At 46.1% G+C, this 25,583-nt stretch overlaps 1 protein-coding gene across 1 annotated transcript in view; it reads left to right on the top strand.

The window, feature by feature from the left end:
* tnfaip8l1 (tumor necrosis factor, alpha-induced protein 8-like 1) overlaps nt 1-25,207 on the top strand; it is a 51,535-nt gene extending 26,328 nt beyond the window's left edge. Inside the window, exon 2 of the mRNA XM_070860874.1 lies at nt 21,958-25,207. Coding sequence (XP_070716975.1) covers nt 21,958-22,523 — 566 coding nt within the window. The 3' untranslated portion in view covers nt 22,524-25,207. The remainder of the gene's footprint in view (nt 1-21,957) is intronic.
* The last annotated feature ends 376 nt before the right edge of the window (nt 25,208-25,583 follow it).

The following is a 25,583-nucleotide window of genomic DNA, read 5'->3' as shown; positions in this document are numbered from 1 at the left end:
CTGGCCCATGCCATTCTGCGCCTGAGAGGAATCGATGGAGGTGCCCGGGGGGAGGGGGAAATCAGGACCGCTGGTGAACTCGGCAATGACAGGACTGTTGTGTATGCACGCTTGTTTACTGTGTGATGTCTGTAACACTGTTATGCAACACTGAATGTATCCTTACACTGTACACAGCTGAGATGAATGCAGGTGTCAGTAAGGTTAAAAACAAGTTTATTATGCTTGACAATAATGATCGAGAATGTGAAATGCCTAATGTAACCATGTCTGTTGAAACCAGGACACCCAAAAGTGATGCAAATGCTAGAACGTATAATGCTGGCTCAACTATGTGTGATCAGAGCCAAGGTGTCATGTATACCGGTAGGACACTGCCAAAGGACATTGGCATCAGCATGGTCCCTGTAGGACCCAATGGAATCCCCCTGAGGGAGACCCCCAGGTCCAGCAGGCTCTCTGACCATGTAGCCTGGACCTTTGGAACGAATGTGATGCCCCTTGCAGGACACACACACAGCCAGTGGGAGCACACCCACTACAGGGACAGTGGTCAATGGACAGCCCAGCCACCACCAATGGCAACCTGCACCAGACCAGCCCTACAACCCCTGGCCACCAGGGCCAACACCAGGAGATGAGGCCAATACCCTCCAGCTTCCCTGGGATGACCTGACCCTCATCCCAATTAGTGGACAAGGAGCCCACCCAGTCTTGTGGCCCTGCCCACAACTACCCACATCAGTGTATACACACCACCCACTGCTGCTGTGGCTACCCCCCCCCCACTGAGGGATCCCACAACAGTGACACCCACATGGTCTGTGTGTGAGGGAGGGGAAATGTACGAGGCCAGCCTCAAGCACAGGGGTCACATCTGGCGACCACACAACCCTCACCATAACCTCCCATAGCCCACCACTGATCACCTCCCCTGGGCATGACAATAAAGATATGAAAAGTGCTGGTAACCCAGTATAAAAAGGAACTCGCAGCTTGTCGGCACTCGGGAGCTGCAAATAAAGGACTACAGGTCTACACAATTTAAGTATCGTATCCTGCCTCGTGGAGCCATTACTAAAGGTGCCTACATACACCACAAAGACCATAAGGGGAGGGGGCACTGTGTCCCTGGGCTGTGCTCTGAGACCTCCATGTGGCCGGAACTAATATCCCAAAGTGTCCCAGGGCAGACAGTGAGCCAGGGCAGCTCTCCCCCAGTCCAGGCTGGGTCACTGTGTGACTGACAGCAGCCGGAGAGACTCGCCATCTGGGTAAAGCTGAGCGGGCCTCTCAGTGCTCAGTTGTGCCCCATCCACCAACCTAACCAAAAAGGAGACGGTGCCCAAGTTAAAGAGTTGCTCACAGCTCACAAGCAGCGATATAATTTTATAATTCTCCTTCGAAACTAAAAGTGGTAGAAATGCCGATTGTTTGCGGTCTGTCTGTTTCCAGTCATTCTTTTTGGTCCCAATTTTCGATCAAAGCGTTTAAATAATAATTAATACTGTCGATTTAAGTTTAAGGCATCTCAGCAACATTAGAGTTAAAGGGGGCGCAGGTTCCGACCCCAGTCCAAATCTTAATAGGGAAGCTACCCAAGATTACCCAGCTTAATTACAATCTGGCAGATTTATATTCTAATTAATGAGTCAGTGCATCATTACAGCTGTCATACTGAAGATTTGTGTTCCAGTACAGCTACAACACTGGCATCTACCTGACAATGTGGAAAACTGCCCAGGTATGTCCTGTTCACAAAAAGCAGGACAAATCCAATCCGTCCAATTACCGCCCCATCAGTCTGCTCTCAATCATCAGCAAAGTGATGGAAGGTGTCATCGACAGTGCTATCAAGTGGCACTTACTCACCAATAACCTGCTCACCGATGCTCAGTTTGGGTTCCGTCAGGATCACTCTGCTCCAGACCTCATTACAGCCTTGGTCCAAACATGGACAAAAGAGCTGAATTCCAGAGGTGAGGTGAGAGTGACTGCCCTTGACATCAAGGCAGCATTTGATCGAGTGTGGCATCAAGGAGCCCGAGTAAAATTGAAGTCAATGGGAGTCAGGGGGAAAACTCTCCACTGGTTGGAGTCATACCTAGCACAAAGGAAGGTGGTTGTTGGAGGCCAATCATCCCAGCCCCAGGACATCGCTGCAGGAATTCCTCAGGGGGAATGATATAGGCCCAACCATCTTCAGCTGCTTCATCAATGACCTTCCCTTCATCATAAGATCAGAAGTGGTCTGATTGCACTGATGATTGCACAGCATTCAGTTCCATTTGCAACTCCTCAGATAATGGAGCAGTCTGTGCCCGCATAAAACCTGGACAACATTCAGGCTTGGGCTGATAAGTGGCAACGCTCATGCAACACAAGTGCCAGGCAATGACCATCTCCAACAAGAGAGAGTCTAACCACCATTCAATGGCATTACCATCATCAAATCCCCCACCATCAACCCGCTGGGGGTCATCATTGACTAGAAACTTAACTGGACCAGCCACATAAATACCGTGGCTACTTAATTGTGCAAATGACAGGGCTCCATTAGAACCATACGGTTACAGGTCTATTGGAAGCATTGCCTCTGGTGACCTGTGTAATTTCCTGGATTCCTCAGCAACTACCCAGCGTTTGGAACATTTGAGTTCGACAGCTCGCCATGTGGAGGAATTGCAGGTGAAAAGACAAGTCCCATCACTGCTGGGTGCAGCATTCCTGAGCGTTGCCTTCCAGCAAAATGCGGCGCAGATATTGTGGCCTCAACAAAGCCAGTGAGTAATTATCATCATTGCCTTGATTTCGAACAGCAGCAATAGTTAAAACTGTTCAGTTTCCTCAATTTGCTCCCATTCTCCAGTGAAGGCACTGCCTTGCTAGTTTGATGGAGGCCAGCAGTTGCTCATTACCTCTCCTAATTGGCAGCTCTAATTGTCTGACCCGACACAGCGAGTGTCCGCAAGATATGCAACCATAGAAGACTTCAAATTGAACCGTGTGTGTGTTCGTGTTCGTGTCACCACATTACAGGAAGGATGTAATTGCAGCATGAGGTGCAGAGGAGATACGAGAGGAAATTTCTTCAACCAGAGGGTGGTGGGGGTCTGGAACTCACTGCCTGAAAGGGTGGTAGAGGTAGAAACCCTCACCACATTTAAAAGATACTTGGATATGCACTTGAAGTGCCGTAACCTACAGGGCTACGGATCAAGAGCTGGAAAGTGGGATTAGGCTGGATAGCTCTTGGTCGGCTGGCACGGACACGATGGCCTCCTTCCGTCCTGTAAATGTCTGATAGTGAACCAAAGCAGGAACCCTGGCGACTTTACTCTTTCCTGGCCCCGGGTGCTTTGTTCAGTTGTTGCACATTATCCCGGGTCACGATCAGCTCACCCAACCCAAACCAGGATCAACCCTGAGACTTCCTGCTCCACATGGCTCAGTACCTCAGCAAGTGATTTTTTTAATCACGGAGCCGTCTGGGATAGTGGTCAGGATTGATTCTCCCATCCCATACCTGGTGCTGGGGGGGGGACTGAAGTTAATTGGAGCAGCCCTAGTACAACCCGGCTCAAACCAGCTAACTCTGTGTACAGTGAGGATTCTGGTATGTGTGGGTTCAGGAAGTTGGGGGAAAGAAATGTCCTCTGTGCACTGTGTGTCGCCAAATTGTAAACCGTTTTTGTTTACAATTGGCAAACACACAAAATCAGGAAATACATTGCTAATCCATCAGTGTAAAGAGAAAACCCTTTGGGCGTGACCCTTCATCTGTTCTGAGAAAAGGCCTACCTCCTAAACAGTAAGTTCCGCGCCAAAAAAAATACAAATTCTGACAGACCGCCAGCATTTTCTCCCTTTGTTATTATGTACAAAATGCATTAGACAAGAAGAATGCAGAAATTCTAAAGTGTAGGTTAGTGTGCCTGTCTGCGTGCTTATTCCTTTTTGAGTCTGCCCCTTCAGCAAGTGGTGATCATATCAAAGAACGTTTTGCAACTGTCTGTTTGGCTGGACCTGAAAGGGTGTCTGTCGTCAGCCAGGGGGGCAGTGCAGGGCGAGGCTGGACTGACAGCTTCCAACAAAGATAGTTTCCTGATCACTTCTCCCAAGTGTCTTGACTGGAGCACTCTCGCGATCCAGCCCCTTGGCCACTTGGTGTGTTTTGTTTTGACTGGCGCAGCCCGGTTTTGCTGTGATTTACCCAGACGAGTTGTTCACTTTGTACTGATCACTACCAGCCATGGAGTTGGAGAGCGAAGTGCAGGAAGGTAAGGTGCAAACTGCCTGTCGAAACAAGCCACCGTCTCCCTAAACTCACAGTTTGTTTATGTTCAACTGAATAGTCACCTGTGCGCGTACCTGGACTGACTTTAAAAAGTCATTAACAAGTTAGATTGCTGCAGCTAAACTTTGAAAGGCTATCCTTCTGTAAGTAGCAGTGAAAGAGAATTTGAACAAGGCTCGGTCATTTTTTTAAAACCTTGGTATAGAAAATTCCAGAAAAAAGTTTGGTTTTTTTCCCCTCCTATGTCTTTTAAAATAAAAGGGAGGTGACCAGCAGGTTTTGTATAAGGAGTTATCAGCAAGTTGGTGGCTACAGGAGAAAACGGGGGACCAAAGCTCATAAACAGCATTCCATTGCCTCGCAACCAAGTTTTGAATTCAAAACTGAGGGAGTAATGTGACAAGATAATCTGCCGACAGGTCGGATCTTGATCAGGCACTACATAATAATTGTTCTGAAGCGTGGAAGAAGGATTTTTTTTCTAAAAGTCTCCCCGGCTTGTAGACCTTCACCGCTTGTGCCAGTGAAATAATGTGAGGAAGATATAAATTGACAGCCAGAAACCCTTGGGGGCCCTGTTTAATCTGCAGGTATCAGTTTGAATCCGGTGCCTGCTCGCAGCAGTGCGGAACTGAGTTATACTGCCAGCGACATACCCATAGGTTGCTCGCTGCAACCTAAATGTCCATTAACTTTAGGCGTCCGAAATTGCCCCTTTCTATAAGGCCTCTGGCCGCCTGAAAGCTGCGGCCACGGGTCGGTGCGGAATGGCCGGCGAGTCTCGGCGGAGGGGCCGCCATTTAAAAAAATTGCCCTTCCTCCAGTTTGGAGCAGTGTCCGGGACTACTCCGCCCGTTTTTCTGCTGCGGCGTGCACCCAGCGACCCCTTACCGACCGGCAGGACCTCCTTCCCGAAATTGCCCCTTTCCCGAAATTGCCCCGCGGGAGCCTTGTTCAAATTCTCTTTCACTCTCTGTGGCTTGGTGGCGCTGCCGGCGATGTCATGTTGTTTTCTTTTGGCAGCCGACTGCCAGGTCGGGCTGGCAGTTATGGCCGCGAGTTCGGTTGGGCCGCCAACAGCCAGCCTGGCGCACCCTTTTTGGTGGCCCGGTGTTTACCACTGAAGTGGCGGCAGTATTCACAGTGGCCCTCCCCTTTAACTGAAGGGCAGAGATGTTGGTGACACATCAGCGCAGCGCTGATGACTGGTCGGGGCGGCCGACCCACTGCAAGATGCCCGCAGCCGCCACAACTTCTGCCTCGAGCCCCAAAAATACAAAGATGAGAATTTCTCCGGTATCACCACCCCATGGACTGGGGCGGTGAAAAACTTTCAGAAACTGGAGGTGCGCTCCATTTGGAGCAGGGCTCAGTTTCAGCCCCAAGATGTCAAGTGTCACATTTCAGATTTTTGAAACCTTTTTTGGTGTTCATAGAAAGGATGTGGAACTGAGTTACATTTTTTTTGTTTTAAGAGAAATTGATTTTGCTTAGTTTTAAGAAGTCATGGGTTGTAGCCACTTTGACACTGGGTAATGAACGTGTGTATTAAAACCACACAGACCAGTTTATGGACTGTTGAGGCCCACAGGCTTGTTCAAACCGAGACAGCGAAGATTAGTTGTCTCATCCCAGGTCCACTAAATCAAGATGGTCACTATTGATTTTTGAGAACAGCACCCACATCCCAAGGAGGGTGGAGAAGGAGACCGTTTTGTTTGGCCTTCTGGTGAATTGCTGAAATAAGGAGGATGTCAAAGGGACTGCACTCCCACTGGCTGGGAACACGAACGCACACACACGAACACACACACGAACACACTATGCTTTGGGAGGAAGCCGTGCCAAGCATGCGGAATCAGTCAGAATCAAATGGCTGGCCAGAAAACGTTAAGCAAACCCGCTAAGCGGGATAGCATGGCCTGTTTTTATAATATTTCTTGTTCTTGAGGAGGTTTGATAGTTTGTTGAATCGAGGTTAGATTTGATTATGTTGACTTGCTGTCTGTAAAATAAAGCAGCTTAACAAGAACCTATGTGACCGGCAGAATATCCAGTTCAGATCATCAGTGAGTCCTTTTGTTGCACCCCAGGTTACGCTATTGTATAATTAGATATTGGGCAGGACAGGCTCACTCCTGTACGTAAGATGCTCAGACCACTTACAGGAGTGAGCAGCACTGCTGTACCTGAGAACATATCTAAGACCGACCCGAAACTTGTAACATCATCAAATAGCCAATGGGTCAGTCTACTATCTACAAACAATACAAGGATTCCAAATGAAGTTTGAAAGCGTTCCCCAATTGTCTAGTGCAAGTATTTAAACCTTATTTTCCACTAGTTGAATTTATAGTGAAGTGCATGTGCAGATGAAATGAGGCGAGACTATCTCCTTGAGCAGATCTTGTGTTCGGGCAACATATCTCACAGTTTATCTTGATGCAGTGCTGAAACCAATTTTCATTGACACAAATTGCATGCTATATGTTCCATCTAACTTTACAAGTTCTAAATCTGCATGGCCCAATTGTGTGTTTATGTTCCTTTTAGTATTTATCATCTTCAAATATATAAATTTTTTTTTAAAGTACCGTCCAAAGTGTTGACTTGTATTTACAATGCGTCACATTTAATGGAGGCAGTAAATTGACTCAATTTAACATGCTAATGCCTTTTGAGTGAAAATTACAGTAAATCAGTGGGTCTTGTAATGTGTCCCTGCCCAGATCTGTGGTCAGCAATTGAGCTGCTTCTCAGCCTGATGGTCCGTGTGGCTGTGGGATGTTGCTCGAGCTTTGATTCACAGGATAGGTACAGATGATGGAAGCCATTTGGTCCATTTCTGAATTTCCAGGAACGTATTCTCCCCTCCCCCCACTGCCCCATCACGTCATCTAACTTGCTGAATGAGTAAGATTTTTGTCTTCCCCTGCTCTACGAAAAAGAAAATTCAAACCAAATATGGTTGCAATGTATCTGCTTATTGCGTTTGGCCAAGTCTTTGACGCACGCAATGTCTGTAAGCAATGGACAGACAGAGAAATAGATGCAATTACCCTGTTTTTCCCTGAGTAGAGAGGTAACCTTCATAGTTTCTGACTCTACAAATTGTTAAGGAAAGCTTAAGATCTTTATAGGCCATCTCTCATGCACACTGTCCTTGCTGATTCATTATGGCATGACAAGTGTTATTGTGAACAAGAACCCGAGACACACTATTTTTGCTATTTACGATGTAACTAATCATCCTGAACTCCACTGTCCCATCTCCTTATCTCAAGACTGTCTTGGCAATATCGTTTCACACTGTGGCCACGAAAATAAGTCAACGGACACGAATCACGCACCTGCACTTTCAGCAGAAGCTAAACAGCACTTCAGTTAAATTGTACCCTGATACATTAAACTATAAAACATCCTGGGAGTGAACAACTTTAACCACTTCATTATTTCTAGTTACAGTACAAACCCACAAAACATTAATAAATAAAACTCCAAATCATGTGACATTTAACCAAATCCTGGCCCTACGTATATATGTATACACAACTAGGAGAGGCGTGAGTTCGGGGCCCAGAAGAGGCGAGGGCCCAGGGGCAGCACGGGCCAGCCCGCACTGCGATATGTGTGCGCACTAGGTCTGTGCAGCAGAGCTGGTCTCCAGTCGTCTTGGTTAATTCTTGTTACTGGGCCAAGACCTAGCTCTGTCAAGCATATGTGGTGGCTGGTGTGCAACAGTCACCACACATTATTTTTTTTTTTTAAATCCAAGCACAGGCATCTTCCACCCTTCAAGATTTAGTTCGGACCTGAAATTTTAGGTCCATCATTGAAACACCTGTGAAGTTTTTGACGTGGAAGCAAGTCATCCTCGATTCGAGGGACTGCCTATGATGATGATGATGATGATGATGATCTTGCACTATGCTAAGACCATTCCAAGATTAACTCAATCCGTCATTTAAGATATTTCTCTAAGTAAATCTCAGTCATGTTCTATCGAGGCTAGAGCTCCAATTACCCCACTCTTTCCTCATAACTCAATCCTTTGAGGCGAAGGATCAGCCTTGTGGGTCTTCTCTGCACTGCCTCCTGGGCTTGAATGTTTACTTTGTCGTGGTGACCAAAACTGAACACAATACTTAAGGTGCCGCCTGACCAAGGCATTGTGCAGTTTTAGCATGTCTTCTGCCAATTGATACACAATTGACATAGCAATGTAATTAATTATTCAGTGAGTGGCCTTTGTGTTTGAGAAATGTGTTTTGAACATGACTTTGGGACTGTATTCCAAATTAATTCAATTTCAGAGGGTCCTTCTCCTTGCTATTCTCCCTCAATCAACATAACAAACAACTGAATATCTGGTCATTATCACATTGCTGTCTGTGGGAGCTTGCTGTGCGTAAATTGGCTGCCGCGTTTCCTACATTACAACAGTGACTACACTCCAAAAGTACTTCATTGGCTGTAAAGTGCTTTGAGACATCTGATGGTCGTGAAAGGCGCTATATAAATGCAAGTCTTTCTTTACCGTTGGGTGGAGTTGCACCAAAAGGAGCTGATTATCCTTCAGTAAAAGCATAGATTCTTCTATCTTTCTCTCTTCAATATTTGGTGAACTTCTGTGCTGGGGAATGGAACATTATTTCCAGTTTTGTCACAGTATGATGCCGGGGATTTGCGGGTTAAATTATGAGGACAGGTTGCATAAATTTGGCTTGTACTCCCTTGAGTTTAGAAGATTGAGTGATCGGATCGAAGTGTTTCAAATGTTAACAGGATTCGATAGGGTAGAAACAGAAAAACTACTTCCTCTGGTGGGGAAATCGAGAACAAAGGGATCTATTATAATTATAGCTGGGTTGTTCAGGAGGGAAGTCAGAAAGCCCTTTTTCACACAAAATATAGTAGAAATCTGGAATTCTCTCCTCCAAAAAGGCTGTGGATGCTGGATCAATTGGAGCTTTTGAGGCTGAAATTGATAGATGTTTTTGATCGGTAAGGGTATCGAGATGTGGAGCACAAGGCAGGTAAATGGAGTTGATGTACAGATCTGTCATGACCTAATTGAATGGCAGAGCAGTACCAAAGAGCTGAATGGCCCACTCCTGTTTCTCAAACTCCAAGGTATTGTGCAACTGGTTGAAGAATAAAACTCTGCTTTGGCCTCAGAACATAAGAACACACTGGGCTGCTAGCATCATGTGGTCCACCTGCCTGACCCCAAAGTTCAAAGAACGCCGTACTACATGTTATCTAGTTCCACTTTTGAATTTGCATTTCACTGCCAATATTCACCACCCTCTAGGTGAGATAGTTAAATCTGAACTGTTCACCAATTTCCCTCTTCTGTGTGTGTGTGTATATGTGTTTGAGAACAGTGCCTCCTACTGCATACTGTGATTATTTCAACCTCCCAGGCCGTCTATCCTGTGGCTTTTCTGAATGAGTTTTCTGGGGAGTGGTAGCTCCATACAAACTCGATGTCGCCCCGATTACAGCCTGAAGACTAACCCGTCAATCTGCATTCGAACTCTGGTCCTGGAGATGAATGAACTACACCTTGATATCCTGCACCATCCAGTCCCTCCCTCTGTCTATCTTAAATCTGTTTGAAATGCTCTATAAACAGAGACAGATCTCTTCCCATGAGAATTAATTTGGGCAAAGCCAAGAGGCTACAAATCTTGTCCTGCAAAGGCAGGAGTTGGTGCAGCATTGTTTAAGTCGAAGGAATGTTCAAGAAAAATGATTCTATTCAATCTGATTTCTTCAAAGTAAACATTGGTTCTCAGTGAATGTTTGTGAACGTGGAGGCATTTATACTGGACATCTGCTCCCTGTTTTGAAATCAGTGTTTTAGTGCATGTTAAAATGATGACGCCCTCTGCTGGGGCCCAATAACCATCATTAACTCTCAAGTGTAGAAATTGAGATCCATTTTTTAATTTTCCATTTGTTCTATGGACATGATTCAGTAACTGTGCGGGCACCAGCTCTCCGATTTTCCCCATGTATACCATGGAGCATGTTCAGCAATGGCAACATTGAAGCAACCAAGCATGCAGTTTTGTGGTCACATGGTTGCTACAGTTGTCAACTCTGGTTGGACATATTTCTGGAGGTATCACTACCAGGTATGACCTGCTGCCTCCATTTGCCCCACCCTCGTACTCCTACCATTGGTCACCCAATGTGACCATCCTCACGGTGTACCACCTTCCTAAGCCAATCAGAAAGTGAATAGACTCTTCATTACCCGATTGAATGATTATTCACTCTCAACCAGCAGCCATTTTTCCCCATGTCCAATATTTTTATAATTAATAAATAAACACATTTAAAGAACATTAACATTTTTATTGCTTCTGTGATTTTTCTCCTGGGTTGCTCGCAACAGTGTCCTGGAGATTAATTTTTAATTCCTCAGGGCAATCCTGGTGGTTTGGAAATCCTCGTGGTTGCTTAAAAATTGGGTTTGCAGCTTTGGTTTTCTCGCCAGAGACCTTCCCTGCTGACCGTGGAAGATGTGTAAAGACCAACAGTGTCTTCAGAGGCCCCGCTGGAACACTCCTCATAGGGTAGTGCCTCAGAAGTTATTTGCCTCAGTTAAGGGCACTTCAACTTGTTAAGAGTTCGTTGGTAGTCTGAGCATGTTACTCCTGCCAATGAACACTGTTAAAGTAAGTGATTTGACCTCCGTTTATCCAACACAGCTCAGCCCCAGATCTTCCCTGGATCTCATGGGTTTCCATCTGAACTCCATTTAGAAGTAAAAGTGTTGAACTGGAATCCTTCATTTTTAGCAATGGGCTGAATTAGCTGCCCTTGAAAGGAGGTGATTGTGAGGGGGCCAAATAGAGGTAGTTAATGGTATATCAAGGACACCACTTTAAGTTAAATCGCGACAATGGGTTCAAAATGGTGGATGGTAAATTTTAAGGCTGATGTTGGGGAGTTCCCCACAGAGTGAGCAACAGGTGGAATAGACTTCTGGGTAGGGGAGAGGAGGTGAAAAGTTTGGAATTGTCTAAAATAGTTGGATACTGATTGGGGGGGGGCGGTGGGAAGGGAGAGGAGGGCAAACTGTAGGGCCTTTTTTAAATGGGTCTGCAAGGATGGGCTGAATGGTCTTCCTCAATCTGATCCATCTTGTGAAAGGGATTCACAAATGACTTTCAACAGGTTTAGTTAGCAGTGTTAGCAGGAGCAGGCCAATATAAACAGGGACAGCAGTACATGAAGCTCAGGAGTCTTGTTTTGAGCACCTCCCTGACCCCTCCCCCAAGTCCCAGGAATGCTTAGTATGATTACAAAAGTGCCTTTATGTACAGCAAGCCTCTATAGCAGGAGAAGGAATATAATCTACATTTATAATAGAAATGTCATATCAGAAAACACCCTTTTCAATCTGCTGTAATGGAATCACTGAAGGCCATTTTTCCCTGAGTGGTTGATGAATAACAAGGTGTTAAATTGCATTCAGCAAACAATGAATGAGTCAGTAATATTTGCAGGGAGGTCCATTGTGTACGACTGCAGAGATGGAAATGCAAAGCAAAAATCAAAGAAGGTTGTAGTTATTATAAAGCTAGTGGATTAAGCTTCAATAGAAATTGATGACTGGCTCAGGTTTTTTTATATGTGTTTGTACATTCCATGGAAGAGTACTACCTACCCCCAGGCTCCCACTGCTATACTCCCCCTCCTCTCCACACCCAGCTACTTTCCCACGTGGCAGCCAAAGCTAAGCAGACAAGTAGTTTACAAGTGTGCAGAGGTAATGCTGAGATTTTTACAATGAACTGAATATTTGCAATACTGCGTGCAATTCTGGCCACTATGCCACAAGAAGGCATTGGAGAGGGTGAAAAGAAAATCAACAAAACTAGAGGTTATAAGTATTAGATAGTCACTAATAAATCCAATACCAAGAGAGTGGTTGGAATGTGGAACTTGCTACCACATGGAGTAGTTGAGGTGAGTAGCATGGATACCTTTAAGGGGAAGCACATGTTAGATTGATTAGAGTGGGCAGAGGCTCGTGTGGAGCACAAACACCTGCATAGACTAGTTGAGCCGAATGGCCTGTGTCTGTTGTAAATTCCATGTACCGTCTGAACCCAAGTGTGAGTGTATGAACTACAAGGAAAGAGAGCAGCTTCAGCTTTATTGTCTATAGCGAAGAAATGTTAATGGGGAGGGGGACCTCATCAAGGACCTACAACAATTTCCATTTATTGCAAACAAAAAAATTGCAAGGTGCCTCATAGATTGGTGTAATGAAAATAGACATGGAGCCAGGAACGGAGAGATTAAGAGGGGTGACTGAAAGCTTGGCTAACGTTTGTGGAGGACGAGAGGCCAGCAGAAGAGAGTTAGAGTAGTGGCGCTTAGATCAGGTGTTTGGGTGTATGGAGAATGGGGTAAAAGTGCTTTAAGATGATATAAAGTGAATACTCTGATGGGATACTTGGAAAGGTAGTTACGTGGACCAGTGGTCATCTGCCCAAAATGTTACAATGTTACTGTGACACTGGTGCCCACTAGATGTCCCAGTTGGTATGACAACCTTCCCTAAGTATTTGGCAGATTCCGACTGTAGCACCTGCTCACTCTGATCAGACACAATTACTCACTCGTTATTTAAGGTGCATTACTATTGGTTCCCTTCCTTAGAGTTCCATAATTTGGGCAGAAGCTACCTATTGCTTTAGTTGATCAGTGCATCTAGTCCATGGGATTTTGGAAGTGTCTGTGCAATTCAAAATGTTGCTTTGGCTATCTGTTGGTGAAAATGGTAACTGAAGTTTTAGGCTTTATGGCAATGTTGGCTGTTTGGTGAGAATCGCAACTTAGAGTTCTAGCCTTTCTGAAATGTCCTTTTTAGTGGTATTATTCCCTTGCAGGGGCACAGAGGGGAGCAACCAAGATGGTCCCAGGAATGTAAACTCTGAAGAAAGGTTAATAAGCAAGTTAAGGAGGCCTGCCTTCTTTTTAAACACAAACTTTTGAGGTGATCAACTTTGTTGATTCTCTGTATAATCTTGAAAATTTCAAAGTTGACGAGTGAAAGGTTCAAATCCTAGGGAACACCGATTAGAAGTTTGAGAAGTTGGGATTAAAAAGGGAAGTCGGACAGAATTTGTTCACTCAAGAAGATTGATTTTGTGGGAGGACATTGATATGATAACCTAAATGGGTTTGAGAGACCTGATTGAGGTATTGTTCTAAAGGGGACGGGCTTGTTGGCTTTTCTGTTTCCAAAGATTCCTCTGTTCCTTTGTCCATTGCATGTCATTTGCATGGTTCTTAAGCAGCATCGTACTCTGCCAAGCAGATACCACTCATAGCTCCAGCAGTTTCCTTTATTTTTAACCAGGATTTGCAACAATTTGGGCTGTACTAGTTTTGGAGTACGCTCAGTTTGAAAAGGACTGCCCAGAAATTTCTAAAGTGTAAAGTGAACAGCAAAATGTTTTTTTTTAACTATATTTACTTCTGTGTCTTGTGATCTGGAGAAATCGTTTATGAGGAAATGGAATTAATTTTTTTAACCATAAAAATATCAGAATTCAAACCATAATCAATTCCCTGCCTCTGTTCTGCATGCTGGTTGGTTTTGTGCTAATATTTGTACAGCACCTTTTGTACAAAAACATTTCAAAGTGCTTCACACCGTCACTTACTTTGGGAAGTGCAGTAACTTAATACATGGGTGAATAAAGTAATCATTCTCCACTAGCAAGGTCACACAATGAGCTATGCAATGAATGACCAGCATCCACTATAAGCCCACTGACTCCCACAGCTACCTGAACTACACTTCCTCCCACCCCGCATTCCATTCTCCCAGTTTCTCCGTCTCCATCACATCTGCTCTGATGTCGCCACCTTTCACACTAGTGCCTCTGACGTGTCTTCCTTTTTCCTCAACCAAGGATTCCCCTCCACCGTGGTTAACATGGCCCTTGATCGTGTCCGTTCTATTTCCCACACCTCTGCTCTCGCCCCTTCCCCTCCCTCTCAGAACTACGACACGGTTCCCCTTGTCCTCACCTTGCACCCCACCAGCCTTCATGTTCAACGGATCATCCTCCGCCATTTCCGCCACCTCCAGCGTGATCCCATCACCAGCGTGATCCCACCACCAATCGCATCTTCCCCTCCCCTTCCCTCTCAATGTTCCAAAGGGACCACTCCCTCCGTGACACCCTGGTCCATTCCACAATCACCCCCTCCCCTTCCTACGGTACCTTCCCGTGCAAGCGCAAGAGATGCAACACCTGCCCTTTTACCTCCTCCCTTCCCACTATCCAGGGCTCCAAATGTTCCTTCCAGGTGAAACAGCAATTTACTTGTACTTCTTTCAATTTGGTATACTGTATTCGCTGCTCACGATGTGGTCTCCTCTACATTGGGGAGACCAACCGTAGATTGGGTGACTGCTTTGCTGAACATCTCTGCTCAGTCCGTAAATGTGATCCTGAGCATCCGGTCACCTGTCACTAATTCTCCACTCCACTCCCACTCTGATATCTCCGTCCTCTGCCTCCTCCACTGTTCCAATGAAGCTCAATGCCAGCTCGAGGAACAGCACCTCATCTTTTGTTTAGGCACTTTGCAGCCTTCTGGACTCACCATGGAGTTCAACAATTTCACAGCTTAACCTCTGGCCATCTTTGGCTCCCTTCTCCACCCCCCCGGCCCCCATCTTATGTTTTATCTTTTTTCTGCATTTTTTCTCTTTGTCTATAATGGCAGCTGGTCATTACTATGTCATTCACATCCTATCCAGATTAACCTTTTTCTAACCTCTATCATTGCCATTTCAATTCGGCCCATCATCCCTTTTGTGTCTCTAATCTCTCTTGTCTTCCACCCTATTACAGACCTTCCCTTTTGTTCTTTCTTCCCCTCCCCCTTTCAGTGCTTAAGAATTTGGGCAGTTCTGACGAAGGGTCATCGACCCGAAACATTATCTCTGTTTTTCTCTCCACAGATGCTGCCTGGCCCGCTGCGACTTCCAGCATTCTCTGTTTTTATTTCAGATTCCAGCATCTGCAGTATTTTGCTTTTGTATTGTGTGACCAATTAATCTGTTGGGGGACAGCAGGAGAATGTCCTCCTCCACTACGGGTTGTGCCTTGGGATGTTTAACGTCTACCTGAGCAGGCAGACTGGTCCCTTGTTTAACATCTCAACTGAACGATGGCACCTCCAACAGTATAGCACTTCCTCAGTATTGTACTGGCATGTCAAGCCTGGATTATGCTCTTGTGTTCAAATCCATGACCTGCTGACCTCCGAGGCTATGGCGCTCTCAACCAAGCCAAACTGATGAGTCAACCCGAAGCTAGAAAGGGTGGCAAAATTAGAGAAAACAAAAGATTTTAATTTTCAGTAAAAATGGCTGATATATTGCAGCTAGGAAAAGATTTGCCTAGCATGTTGCTTCTTGTTGACCTTGTTGTTTCAAATTAGAATCTGGCATTCCACAGATACATAGATGCAGAGTGTTGCCTTGGCATTCCCAGGACCAACATGCAGATGCAGCAGATTAGTTCAACTTATTGTTCACATTGAACTGACTGAAATCTCTCGCTGCTGTTCAGCTGGCATTGTACCAGTTGGATGCTTGTTTTCCGGGACATTTACACTACAAGTTTAGTGCCCGTGTGAAGCAGTTTTGACACTAAATTTGCATAGTAGAAATCTGGTGTCAGAGGTGGAACTGATTCCAAAGAGAGGAGGAGTGCAATTTCCTCCTCCCAGGGTATCTGGATTTGGCCTGGGGTCAGGCCTTGGCTCTGGATTCACGATGCATTTACACCACTTCACTCCAACACTACAGGTGTAGCACAAAACGGCGTTGGAAGCAACAATTGTAGTTGATTCTAAAGATACAAAACCAAGTTTAACAACAACATTTGTGTCAATTTTGATGGGATTGTCTTCAGCAGTGCTCTGTTTGAAGTAGGATATTAGTCTTCATGTACATCAATGAAGGCCACTGCATGTCTTCAAACTATTTGTACAAACAGTCAAAAAGAAAACTTGCATTCAGACTTCCCACACAGGAAGGGGCAATTAGCTATTTGTAGTTTAAAGAAGATGGAACACAGGCTGTACAACAGGAGACGCATCAGAGAATGACGGTCACACTTGATTAGTCCTTTACTTTGAAATGTTGATCTAAAAAAACTGGAGATTATATTTAAAGCTGCCTCCCCTTAATGTAGGATTAAACGCATCTGGTGTTTAAAGCACAGAATCCATGGGAATAAAGTGAAGGATGGCTTTTTGCTTCTTTACGGCAGCAGTGACATATTGGAGGAACTAGATTTCAAATCTTAGGCTGGTTGCCTATCTGTTGGTATTTTTTAATTCCCTGTTTAGCAATCTCCATGTAATAAGATCGGTGTCCTGTACTGCAGGGACATGGAGTAGGAGCGCAGAAGAGAGGGGAGTGTTGTTGGGCAAACAGGAGATGAGGATTAAGTCGTGGAGATGTAGCTGCCCCAGCGCACAGTAGTTAAGGGGCCCGCCTGGTGTGGTGCTAAGCAATACAGACCAGAAGATTTGACCCCCTGGTCAGCACTAAACTGGCTAATCTCAGCCGGTGCAGTAGTTGTGAGGTCTCCGTTGACATCAGTATCCTGGCCAGGGAAGGATGCACATAGGAACAGGAAGAGGTCATTCACCCTCTCGAGCCTGCTCTGCCTTTCAGTTAGTTTATGGCCAATGTGCACCTCCAGGGAGGTGGAAATTGGGGGCTGCTTGAATATTCTGAAGTTTTGCTTAGTTACTTTGGGGATCAAGCAGTATTTATAATTGGGTGATGTAGAATCTATGATGCCCTTTTTCTCATTTCGAAGCCATCCCTGGAGATCAGTCATTTGACATTTCCTATCCAGTGATGACTAGCATGGAAGGCCATGGGGCAGAAAATCAGGGCCACAAGAAGGCTGGCGGACCTACCTATTTTTGGAGTGTTTTCCGCCGGGAGCGTTTCAGCACTCGGTTTTCAGCACTCTGTAATTTTTTTAACATTTGACCGGAAGTCGGTCATAGTGGGGGTGGAAGTGTGGCAGTAAGTCAGGCTGAGGGGCGGAAGTTGGGGGCGGGATCGAGAATCCGCCGCTGTGGTGGTGACGTCACAGCGCGTGTGCGTCGCCACACTTTCTCCCCTCCGTTAAAGGGAAGAGACTCGGGCATTTTTTTTAATCTTCAGCCACTGGGCCACCAGGGAGGGTTTTGGCCGGGCCAGCGGCCTGGCACCCAAGAGGGGGTGCCAGACTGCCTGTTGGTGGCCCGGCCGAACCTGGGGTAATATTTTGCCGGCCGATCGGCCAACAAAAATAACAACATGGTGGCCACGGCAGTGGGCCCTCCCCTTGAAGGGCCTCCACGCTGCCGGGCCGCGCACACTCAGGATAAGGTGCACTGACAGAGAAAGCTGTCGGGGGCACCGCACGGTGGGGCAACTAATCTTTTTCCTTAAATATAGGTCGGAGTCTTCTGCAGGTGAGGGAGAGCGGCAGTGTGTGTTTTGATGGCGCACTTGCAGTGATCAGCAGTGGGGCGGAAGTGGGGACAGCCCGAATAATCCCCGACCTGAATTTGGGTTGGGGTGGCCATTGGGCTGCAACGAGGTGGCCACTTGATGCCGCCGCAAAACGATGTAAACAGGCCTCATACAGACCCTGAATTTCGGCCTCCATGTGTCCCACCACCTGGAACTTGACAATGGACAAGAATCAATGATGTAAAATTACCCTCACAATCCACAAAATAACTGATTAAAAATTTCCAAAATGGGGAGTCGGGGATGGGGGGCTGGCAGAGAGCAAAAGAGAGAGGGATTTTCTTCCAATGGAAATACACAGTAGGTTTGAAGTGGGGCATTCTGAACCATAGATCAGATGTCATAGCAACATATGTGATTTTCGTGGGAAAAATCTAACAGCCACTGAATCCAAACAATCCAGAAACTACTGGAATTTTCTCCCACTTAATGCTTGCTAGTGCTGTAAGATGTTCTCAGAGATGCCTGTTCCTCACCAACCCCCCCCCCGCCCCCACAACTCCCCACAACTCCCAGTGGCATCTTAAATTGTTTATTTGATATCAAAAAAGGAATTGGCCATTCAAAGCCTTCAGTCTGATCCATCATTTTGGGAACTTTATCCTTCTAATCCCAATTTCCTGTTTTTTCTCTATATCCCTTAATACCCTTACTTCCCAGGTTGGTATCTCTCTCCCTTTTAAACAGTGCAATTGATGATGATGCATATTCTCTAATCCATTGCATGAAGATGATTTTCCTGAATTTGTTTTGAGCCAGCTTCGATCGAATTTTAAGATCACTTCTCTCTATTCTGGATTCTACTGTTGAAGGGGAACCATCTCCATCTACTCTGCCCATTCCCTTCGTTATTTTAAACACCTTGATCAAATCGCCCCTTAACATCCTCATCTCCAGGGAATATTTTCCCAGTTTCACATCATAACTCGGTCCCTTTATCCCAGGGATTTTCCTAGTGAACTGTTCCTGGACTCTCCCAAGGCCTGTATATCCATCCTAAGGTGAAACATCAAACTGAATGCAATATTCCAACTGGGGTCTAACCAGCACTGTGTGTAGCTACAGTAGCGATTTCTCCTTTTTTATTCTAAACCGAGGGTGATGAAACCCAGACTTCCATTAGCCCTTTTTTTGACTACTTTTTGCATCTGTGAGCGAGCATGTAGTGAAGGTCGCGACTGCCGCCAGTGAACCGGCAGAAGTTGCGCATGCGCAGTCTGTGTTTTTTTTGGTGGTTCCGATTTGGGGGGAAAAAACTGTTGGGAAGCCGTTTACAGCGATTGTTCGTTGCTCTGTGAAGAGGCTGTCACAGCCATGTCGGAAATGCTTATTTTGTAATGAAAAAAAGACTTGCATTTATATACGATATGACCACCAGACGTCTCAAAGTGCTTTACAGCCAATGAAGTACTTTTGGAGTGTAGTCACTGTTATAATGTGGGAAACGCGGCAGCCAACTTGCGCACAAGCGAGATCCCATAAACAGCAATGTGATAATGACCAGATAATCTGTTTCTTGTTATGTTGATTGAGGGATAAACATTGGCCAGGACACCGGGGATAACTCCCCTGCTCTTCTTTGAAATAGTGCCATGGGATATTTTACATCCACTTGAGAGAGCAGACGGGTCCCGGTTTAACATCTCATCCGAAAAGACAGCACCTCCGACAGTGCAGCACTCCCTCAGCCCTGCACTGGCGTGTCAGCCTGGAATATTTTTGTGTTCAAGTCCCTGGAGTGGTACTTGAACCCACAACCTTCTGACTCAGAGGCGAGGGTGCTACCCACTGAGCCACAGCTGACACAGATTCTATTTAATTTTAATTAGGATGGAATTTTATAAAATAACGTGGACACTATGTCGTCTGGAGAAGATTTGGGGGCTCATTTTGAAAAAAATGGAAAGTTATATGATACCAAGTGTTGGAGAATGGGAACAGGGAGCGGGACCAGCAGAATCATCATGTGTACGTTTTGATGATGCGTTTTGCAGCGGTCATCAGCAGTGGGGTGGAACAGATGCTCCAATCACTGAGAGGGAATTCATGGATGAAGGACCTGTGAATGCTTCATTTTTTTTTAAACGCAAAATACTGCGAGTGTTGGAAATTTGAAATGAAAATAGAAAATGCTGGAAACACTCAGCGGGTCAGGCATCATCTGTGGAGAGAGAGAGAGAAACAGAATTAACGTTTCAGGTCGATGACCTTTCACCTGAACTGGAAGATGGAACATTTTCTGTTATTTTAGAATTGCTTATGATATATTAAAAGAACAAAGGACATGTAAATAGTTAAGGAGAAGAGACCCACAAACAAAATGGTGAGAAATTGGGGAAAGAAAGCTGTAAATGCAGGGTAGACGCATTCCCCCACTCTGGCACTGGAGTGTCAGCCTAGACATTGTGCTCAATTCTTTGGAGTGGGGCTTAAACCCAGAACCTTCTGACTCGGGCAAAAGTGCTGCCACTGAACCAGGGTTGACCTCTTTGAAGGCTTATAATCAAAATGTCAGCTTGCCTTTTCTCTGCAAAGACACTGACTGACCCACTGTGTGTTTCCAACACTTTCTGTTTATGTTTGATTTCCAGCATTTGCAGTTTTAAAAAAAAAAATCTGAAGATGCACACTTTCTGGCAGTTACTGACTGGCGATCAGGAGCAGGAACCTCGGCTGGTTTTCCTACCCCGCTCTTCCCTAACCCGTGCACTAAGGCCAGCTGTACTGCCCCACCGGTATCCCAGCCGAGATCGGCTAACACGACACCGAACGAGAATGGAGTTGGTCTGTACAGCTCGGTGACACCCTTTACCCAATTGGGAGAGCTGGTATCGGGTGAACTTTGCCACCAGCAGGGCAGGGTGAAACCATTTCCTGCCGTGGTTCTCTGCAGTGTTAAGGGGCAGCTGTGCTCACTTTATATTCCTCGCACCCCTGTTCGAGTCCAGGTCTGGGATCTAGCCTTTGGTCTGTGCTGAACCAGTCAATCTCGGTTGGAGCAGCTGTAATGCTGAAATCTAAGTACGACACCAGTGGAGTTCCCTCTCTTGTGCTGTGCTTGTGCTGTTTGCAACATACCTAAGTCATGCCTTTACTGGTTGGCTTGTCAGGACAGGCCCTTTGGTGGTGTGATGTACACCGTTCCCCAAACCCAAATCATTAGTTCTGAGTAACAAGAAACCGCGTACTCACCATTGCACAGAAATACCAAACCTTGAGCCCAGTGACCTCTGGGACCACTGACCACTCTACCCACTCCCCCCTTGCTCCCCGGCTGCCATGTAGAGCTCGCTTCGGGGGGAGCGGGAGCCCTCCCAAATCTATGGACTATCTTTGGCACGCACTGCACACCATCTGTGAAGCATGTCCAAGAACTGACAAAAACATTTATTGTAATTCTGGCAGTGAATCACTCGCTTTATTATCAGACTTTTGCATGGGCCTGTTGAAGAGAATGACTAGGTCTGTAAGTGCTTAAGATTTATTTTATGTCTGACTATTATTGGGACGTGCTCACACAACATCAGAACTTATTAATACCGACTTGTTAATTTGAAAGTTTAGCAAGTCAGCTTTGATGCTCAAGCCCCTCCCCCCACCCTTCAGTTGGTTCAGTTAGTAAATACACCAACCCGGTATGGAGAATAAGTTGAACCCTCACACTCCCAAAAAGAGCCAGAGATTCGAGCCCCGGTCTGTCAATCTTAGCCAGACCAGCAACTAAAGAGAACTTGCCCCCTTTCTCCTGGGCTACAAAGAGGTGGAATCTGGGGGAAAGGACATTGGCCAAGGTTCTTGCTGGTAGGTGGGTAAGGACAAGATCCAACTCCACTGTGTGGTTGAATAGTCTGTCAACATGCGCTGTTTACACATGCAGAATGGCCACTTGAGTGAGGATAGAGAAAGTGGCTGCATCCATGAAACCATATCCCAGCACGACTTTGACTTTTCAGTAGACGTGGGGAGAAAAGTGGTGGGCGGGGGAGGGCAGGACCATTATTTTCTTAAACATCTCTGATAGGGCTTGGTGGTAGTGTTCTCTAATGTGGATTTTTTTTTCCCCCAGGGACAATGGATGTCTTCAGCACCAAAAACCTGGCCATGCAGGCACAGAAGAAACTTCTGGGCAAGATGGCATCCAAAAGCATGGCCAATATCTTCATTGATGACACAAGCAGTGAGGTCTTGGATGAACTTTACCAGGTGATCAAGGAATACACAAGGAACAAAAAGGAAGCCCAAAAGGTCATCAAAAACCTGATCAAGGTGGTGATCAAACTCGGGGTTCTCTACCGCAACAACCAGTTCAGTGCCGAGGAGCTGGTGCTGGTGGACAGGTTCCGCAAGAAGGTCCACCAGTTGGCCATGACGGCCGTCAGCTTCTACCAGATTGACTTCACGTTCGACAGGCGGGTTCTGGCAAACATCTTGAACGAGTGCAGGGAATTGCTGCACCAGGCCATCAATCGGCACCTGACCTCCAAGTCCCACGGGCGTATCAACCATATCTTCAACCACTTTGCGGACTGCGAATTCCTGGCCACCTTGTACGGTCCCACGGAGCCATATCGCACACACGTGCAGAAGCTTTGCGAAGGGGTTAACAAAATGCTGGAAGATGGAAACATTTGATTGATGCACTTGCAAGAGTGACTGAGTGGGTGTACTGTGAGGTGGAGGGCGTAAAGAAAATAGTACGGCAAAGAGAGTTTGTGTCGATGAAGTTCTTTTATCCAGACTGTGATGACAAAATACCCTGCCAGGATTTGTTGCTAAAATGTTTTACTACAATGGGCTATTTAATAACTAGGGCATTGAACTGCGGACTATCCTTTTTCAAAGCCTGATTACACAGGAATACACACTCGAGGTATGCAGGAAATGGAGAGATCTTTAGCAGACTCCAGGCTAAAGTCAAGCTCTTTGCCCCAATAATTGGAACTAAACATGGCCTTGTGTTGGAACTAGCTTTCACATACACAATCCCCTGTCCAAGTGGTCTATGCGGGCTTCGACCCAGCTGTATAGTCCCAACGTGTTTTGGATTTAATCCCCATTTTAACCTGAACTGGTCGCTGTTGACCATGGACGTGGTAGTGAGGCGACAACTAGGCTCGGTCACCCTGGGGGACGATCAATCGGGGTTCCAGACTTTCTATTCAATAACCCTGGCTAGAAAGTGTGTGCGGACAAGATCAGGCTCAGCTGTGCTGCCCCTACAGCCAAATAGCACACCTACATTCATTGCCTGGGCTTGCGTGCTTGAATAAGAAACAGGGGGCTGTGAAGCCTTCAGCAAGAGTCGATGCCTTCAAGAGAGGGGGTGGGGGAAGAAAATTTGGGAAGCGGGGCTTTGGAAGGGAGAACGCAAACTAAGTCCATCAAGCACTTGCATCCACTGAGAACCACTAGAATCGTTCTACGATTAGAAAGCCTGGGCCTGAAGGTGCTAAATACACTGATTCTGAGCACGACTGCGGTTGTAGCCTGGAGCCACCCAACAAACTGAATTCTAAATGGACTTGCTGTTCCTGGCCTAGACTTGTACAGTTTATTTTTTAACCACCAATGTCAAAGGATTATATACCATGTATATTTGATAGTGTGACGCCATCTATGGCTCTATGGGGTTTCTTCAGGCTTTGAGACGCCCTTGTTTCTGGGTCTATTTGTGTGTAATTGCCCGTCTGCTTTCTGTACTTTGAGCCATTCTGAATCTATAATGTGTTTGTGTTTTGTTTGGGGAGGATTGGCGTCTGTTATAATGTGAAATGGTTTGTGTGGTGGGGTTCTGATCTATCTTTCTATCACATCTGTGCTTTAATTTGTATTGTAAGTTCACATTGGAAAAAAATGTCAAATTCCCTTAGAATGTTAACCCTCCTCTCTCATTCAGTTCCTGGCTGGAACTTCCCGACTAGCATGGTTGGTAAATACACCACTAGGTATGTTTCCTGAGCCACACAAACCCAAGTTTGGTCTTTGTTGAGTTAGTTGATCACTTCACGAGCAGCATACATGTTCCAACTGGCTCTTGGGAGGGACAAAGATCAGCCAGGGCTCCTACTGTTGATCACGACCAGTGGAGACTGGGTGTAGATATCAGTCAAGACAGGTTCGGGCTGAGTTGTGATGCCCACATGATTGAATAGCCTCCCAGCACTTGCTGTCTGGGCCCGTGTATAAAAATAACCAATGGGGCGCCTGGTTTGTCTGAGCCACCTCGGAGACTGCTCTGTGCTTGGCTGACAGATGTGCTGAGTTGCCACACTTGTCGGTTTGCCATTTCCCAGCCACCCCCTCCCAGTTCTGGAGAGGTCAAGGTCACGCTGTGCAATGTCTGGATGGTAATGATGAAATGTCGCCAGTGGATGGGATTACATATCATTCCCTCTGAGTCAGAGAGCAGAGCAAGCGCCAGAGGCCTCATCTGCGATTGTAATTAAGGCTGTGTGCTGATGGAATTTGCGCCATCACCAGTAATTGGCCATTACAGGGGAGTCGAGCTTCAGTCAGCAGCTAGCTGCTTAGGCTGCACGTGTGTCCTGTTGAAAAGGCTGCTGAATGCTTTTGTCCTGGTGAGGGGGAAGAATGATCTGATGGAAAGAATGTTTCCCTTTGGAATTAATACATTTTACTGTCGACGTGCCCTGATGAACCCATCCCCGAATCTGGAATGTTGCACCAGGGAGTGATGGGACGTGGGTCTGCCCCTGTGGTTCCTCCACTCTGTGAGCTCCTGATTTTCAATTAGCCCAATGTGGACAGTTAACTCTCCAGAGGGAGGGGGGAAAAACGCAATACCAGCCCGATCGTTCCATTAAACAGCAGTGTAATGGTGAGTCTCTTTCATCGGCCTTAATCCTGTCTGCTCTCGGCACTCTTCCGCTGCGTCTTGCTGAAGAGCAGGAAACGGACACACAGCTGCCGAGAATCCCCCAGCTCACCGCACCAGGCAGGGTGTGAATGGAGGTTGAGACACACACACACAGCCAGTCAGTCAGGAACCACCGGCGATGGCAGATGGCCCACAGTAGCTCCTGTGCCATATTGGGAGTACCAGTACGTCAGGAGCGTCAAACCTACTGAGACCTGCAGAACACGGCTATTCCCGGGCTGCTTTCAATCGCTAACACTGCAGGAGATTTTGTTCATTTGAATAAATAACAAATGTATATTTTAATTCTGTACAATTTTTTTTCCCCAAAAACCGAGAAGCAGTTTCTCGGCAATGAAAGGAAAAGTTATATTTTATACTATGAGCTCAGTAAAAAAATGACTGACTTTTGAGACAATAACACTACATCTGTGGTTTTAAAAGAATAAAAGCTGAATAACATTGAAAGAGCGACTTTGGTGTTGTTGCTGGATTCTAGAAGTGTGACGGTGGGCGGAGAGAGATTTTCACACTGTGTCCACGGGAACTGGGGAAAACAAGTTACTGGTTTCCCTCCAAACTCTGTCGGTGCAATGAGAGCATCTTGATTTTGGGTTACCGGTCTGTCACTGGTGCTGGGTGCAGTTGCCAACTCTGGTTGGACATATTCCTGGAGGTTTTATCACATGACCTCCTGCCTCTAACTGCCTCGCCCAGTCAAATTGGCTTTTTCCCACCTCCCAATATTTTTAGAACTAATAAACATATATAGGATATACGGCACAGAAAAAGGCCATTCGGCTCAACCAGTCCAT

This window comes from Pristiophorus japonicus, chromosome 18 (assembly GCF_044704955.1).
Source record: "Pristiophorus japonicus isolate sPriJap1 chromosome 18, sPriJap1.hap1, whole genome shotgun sequence".
Lineage (NCBI taxonomy): Eukaryota > Metazoa > Chordata > Chondrichthyes > Pristiophoridae > Pristiophorus > Pristiophorus japonicus.
The sequence above is the reverse complement of the archived record's forward strand: the minus strand, read 5'-3'. Positions and strand labels throughout refer to the sequence as shown.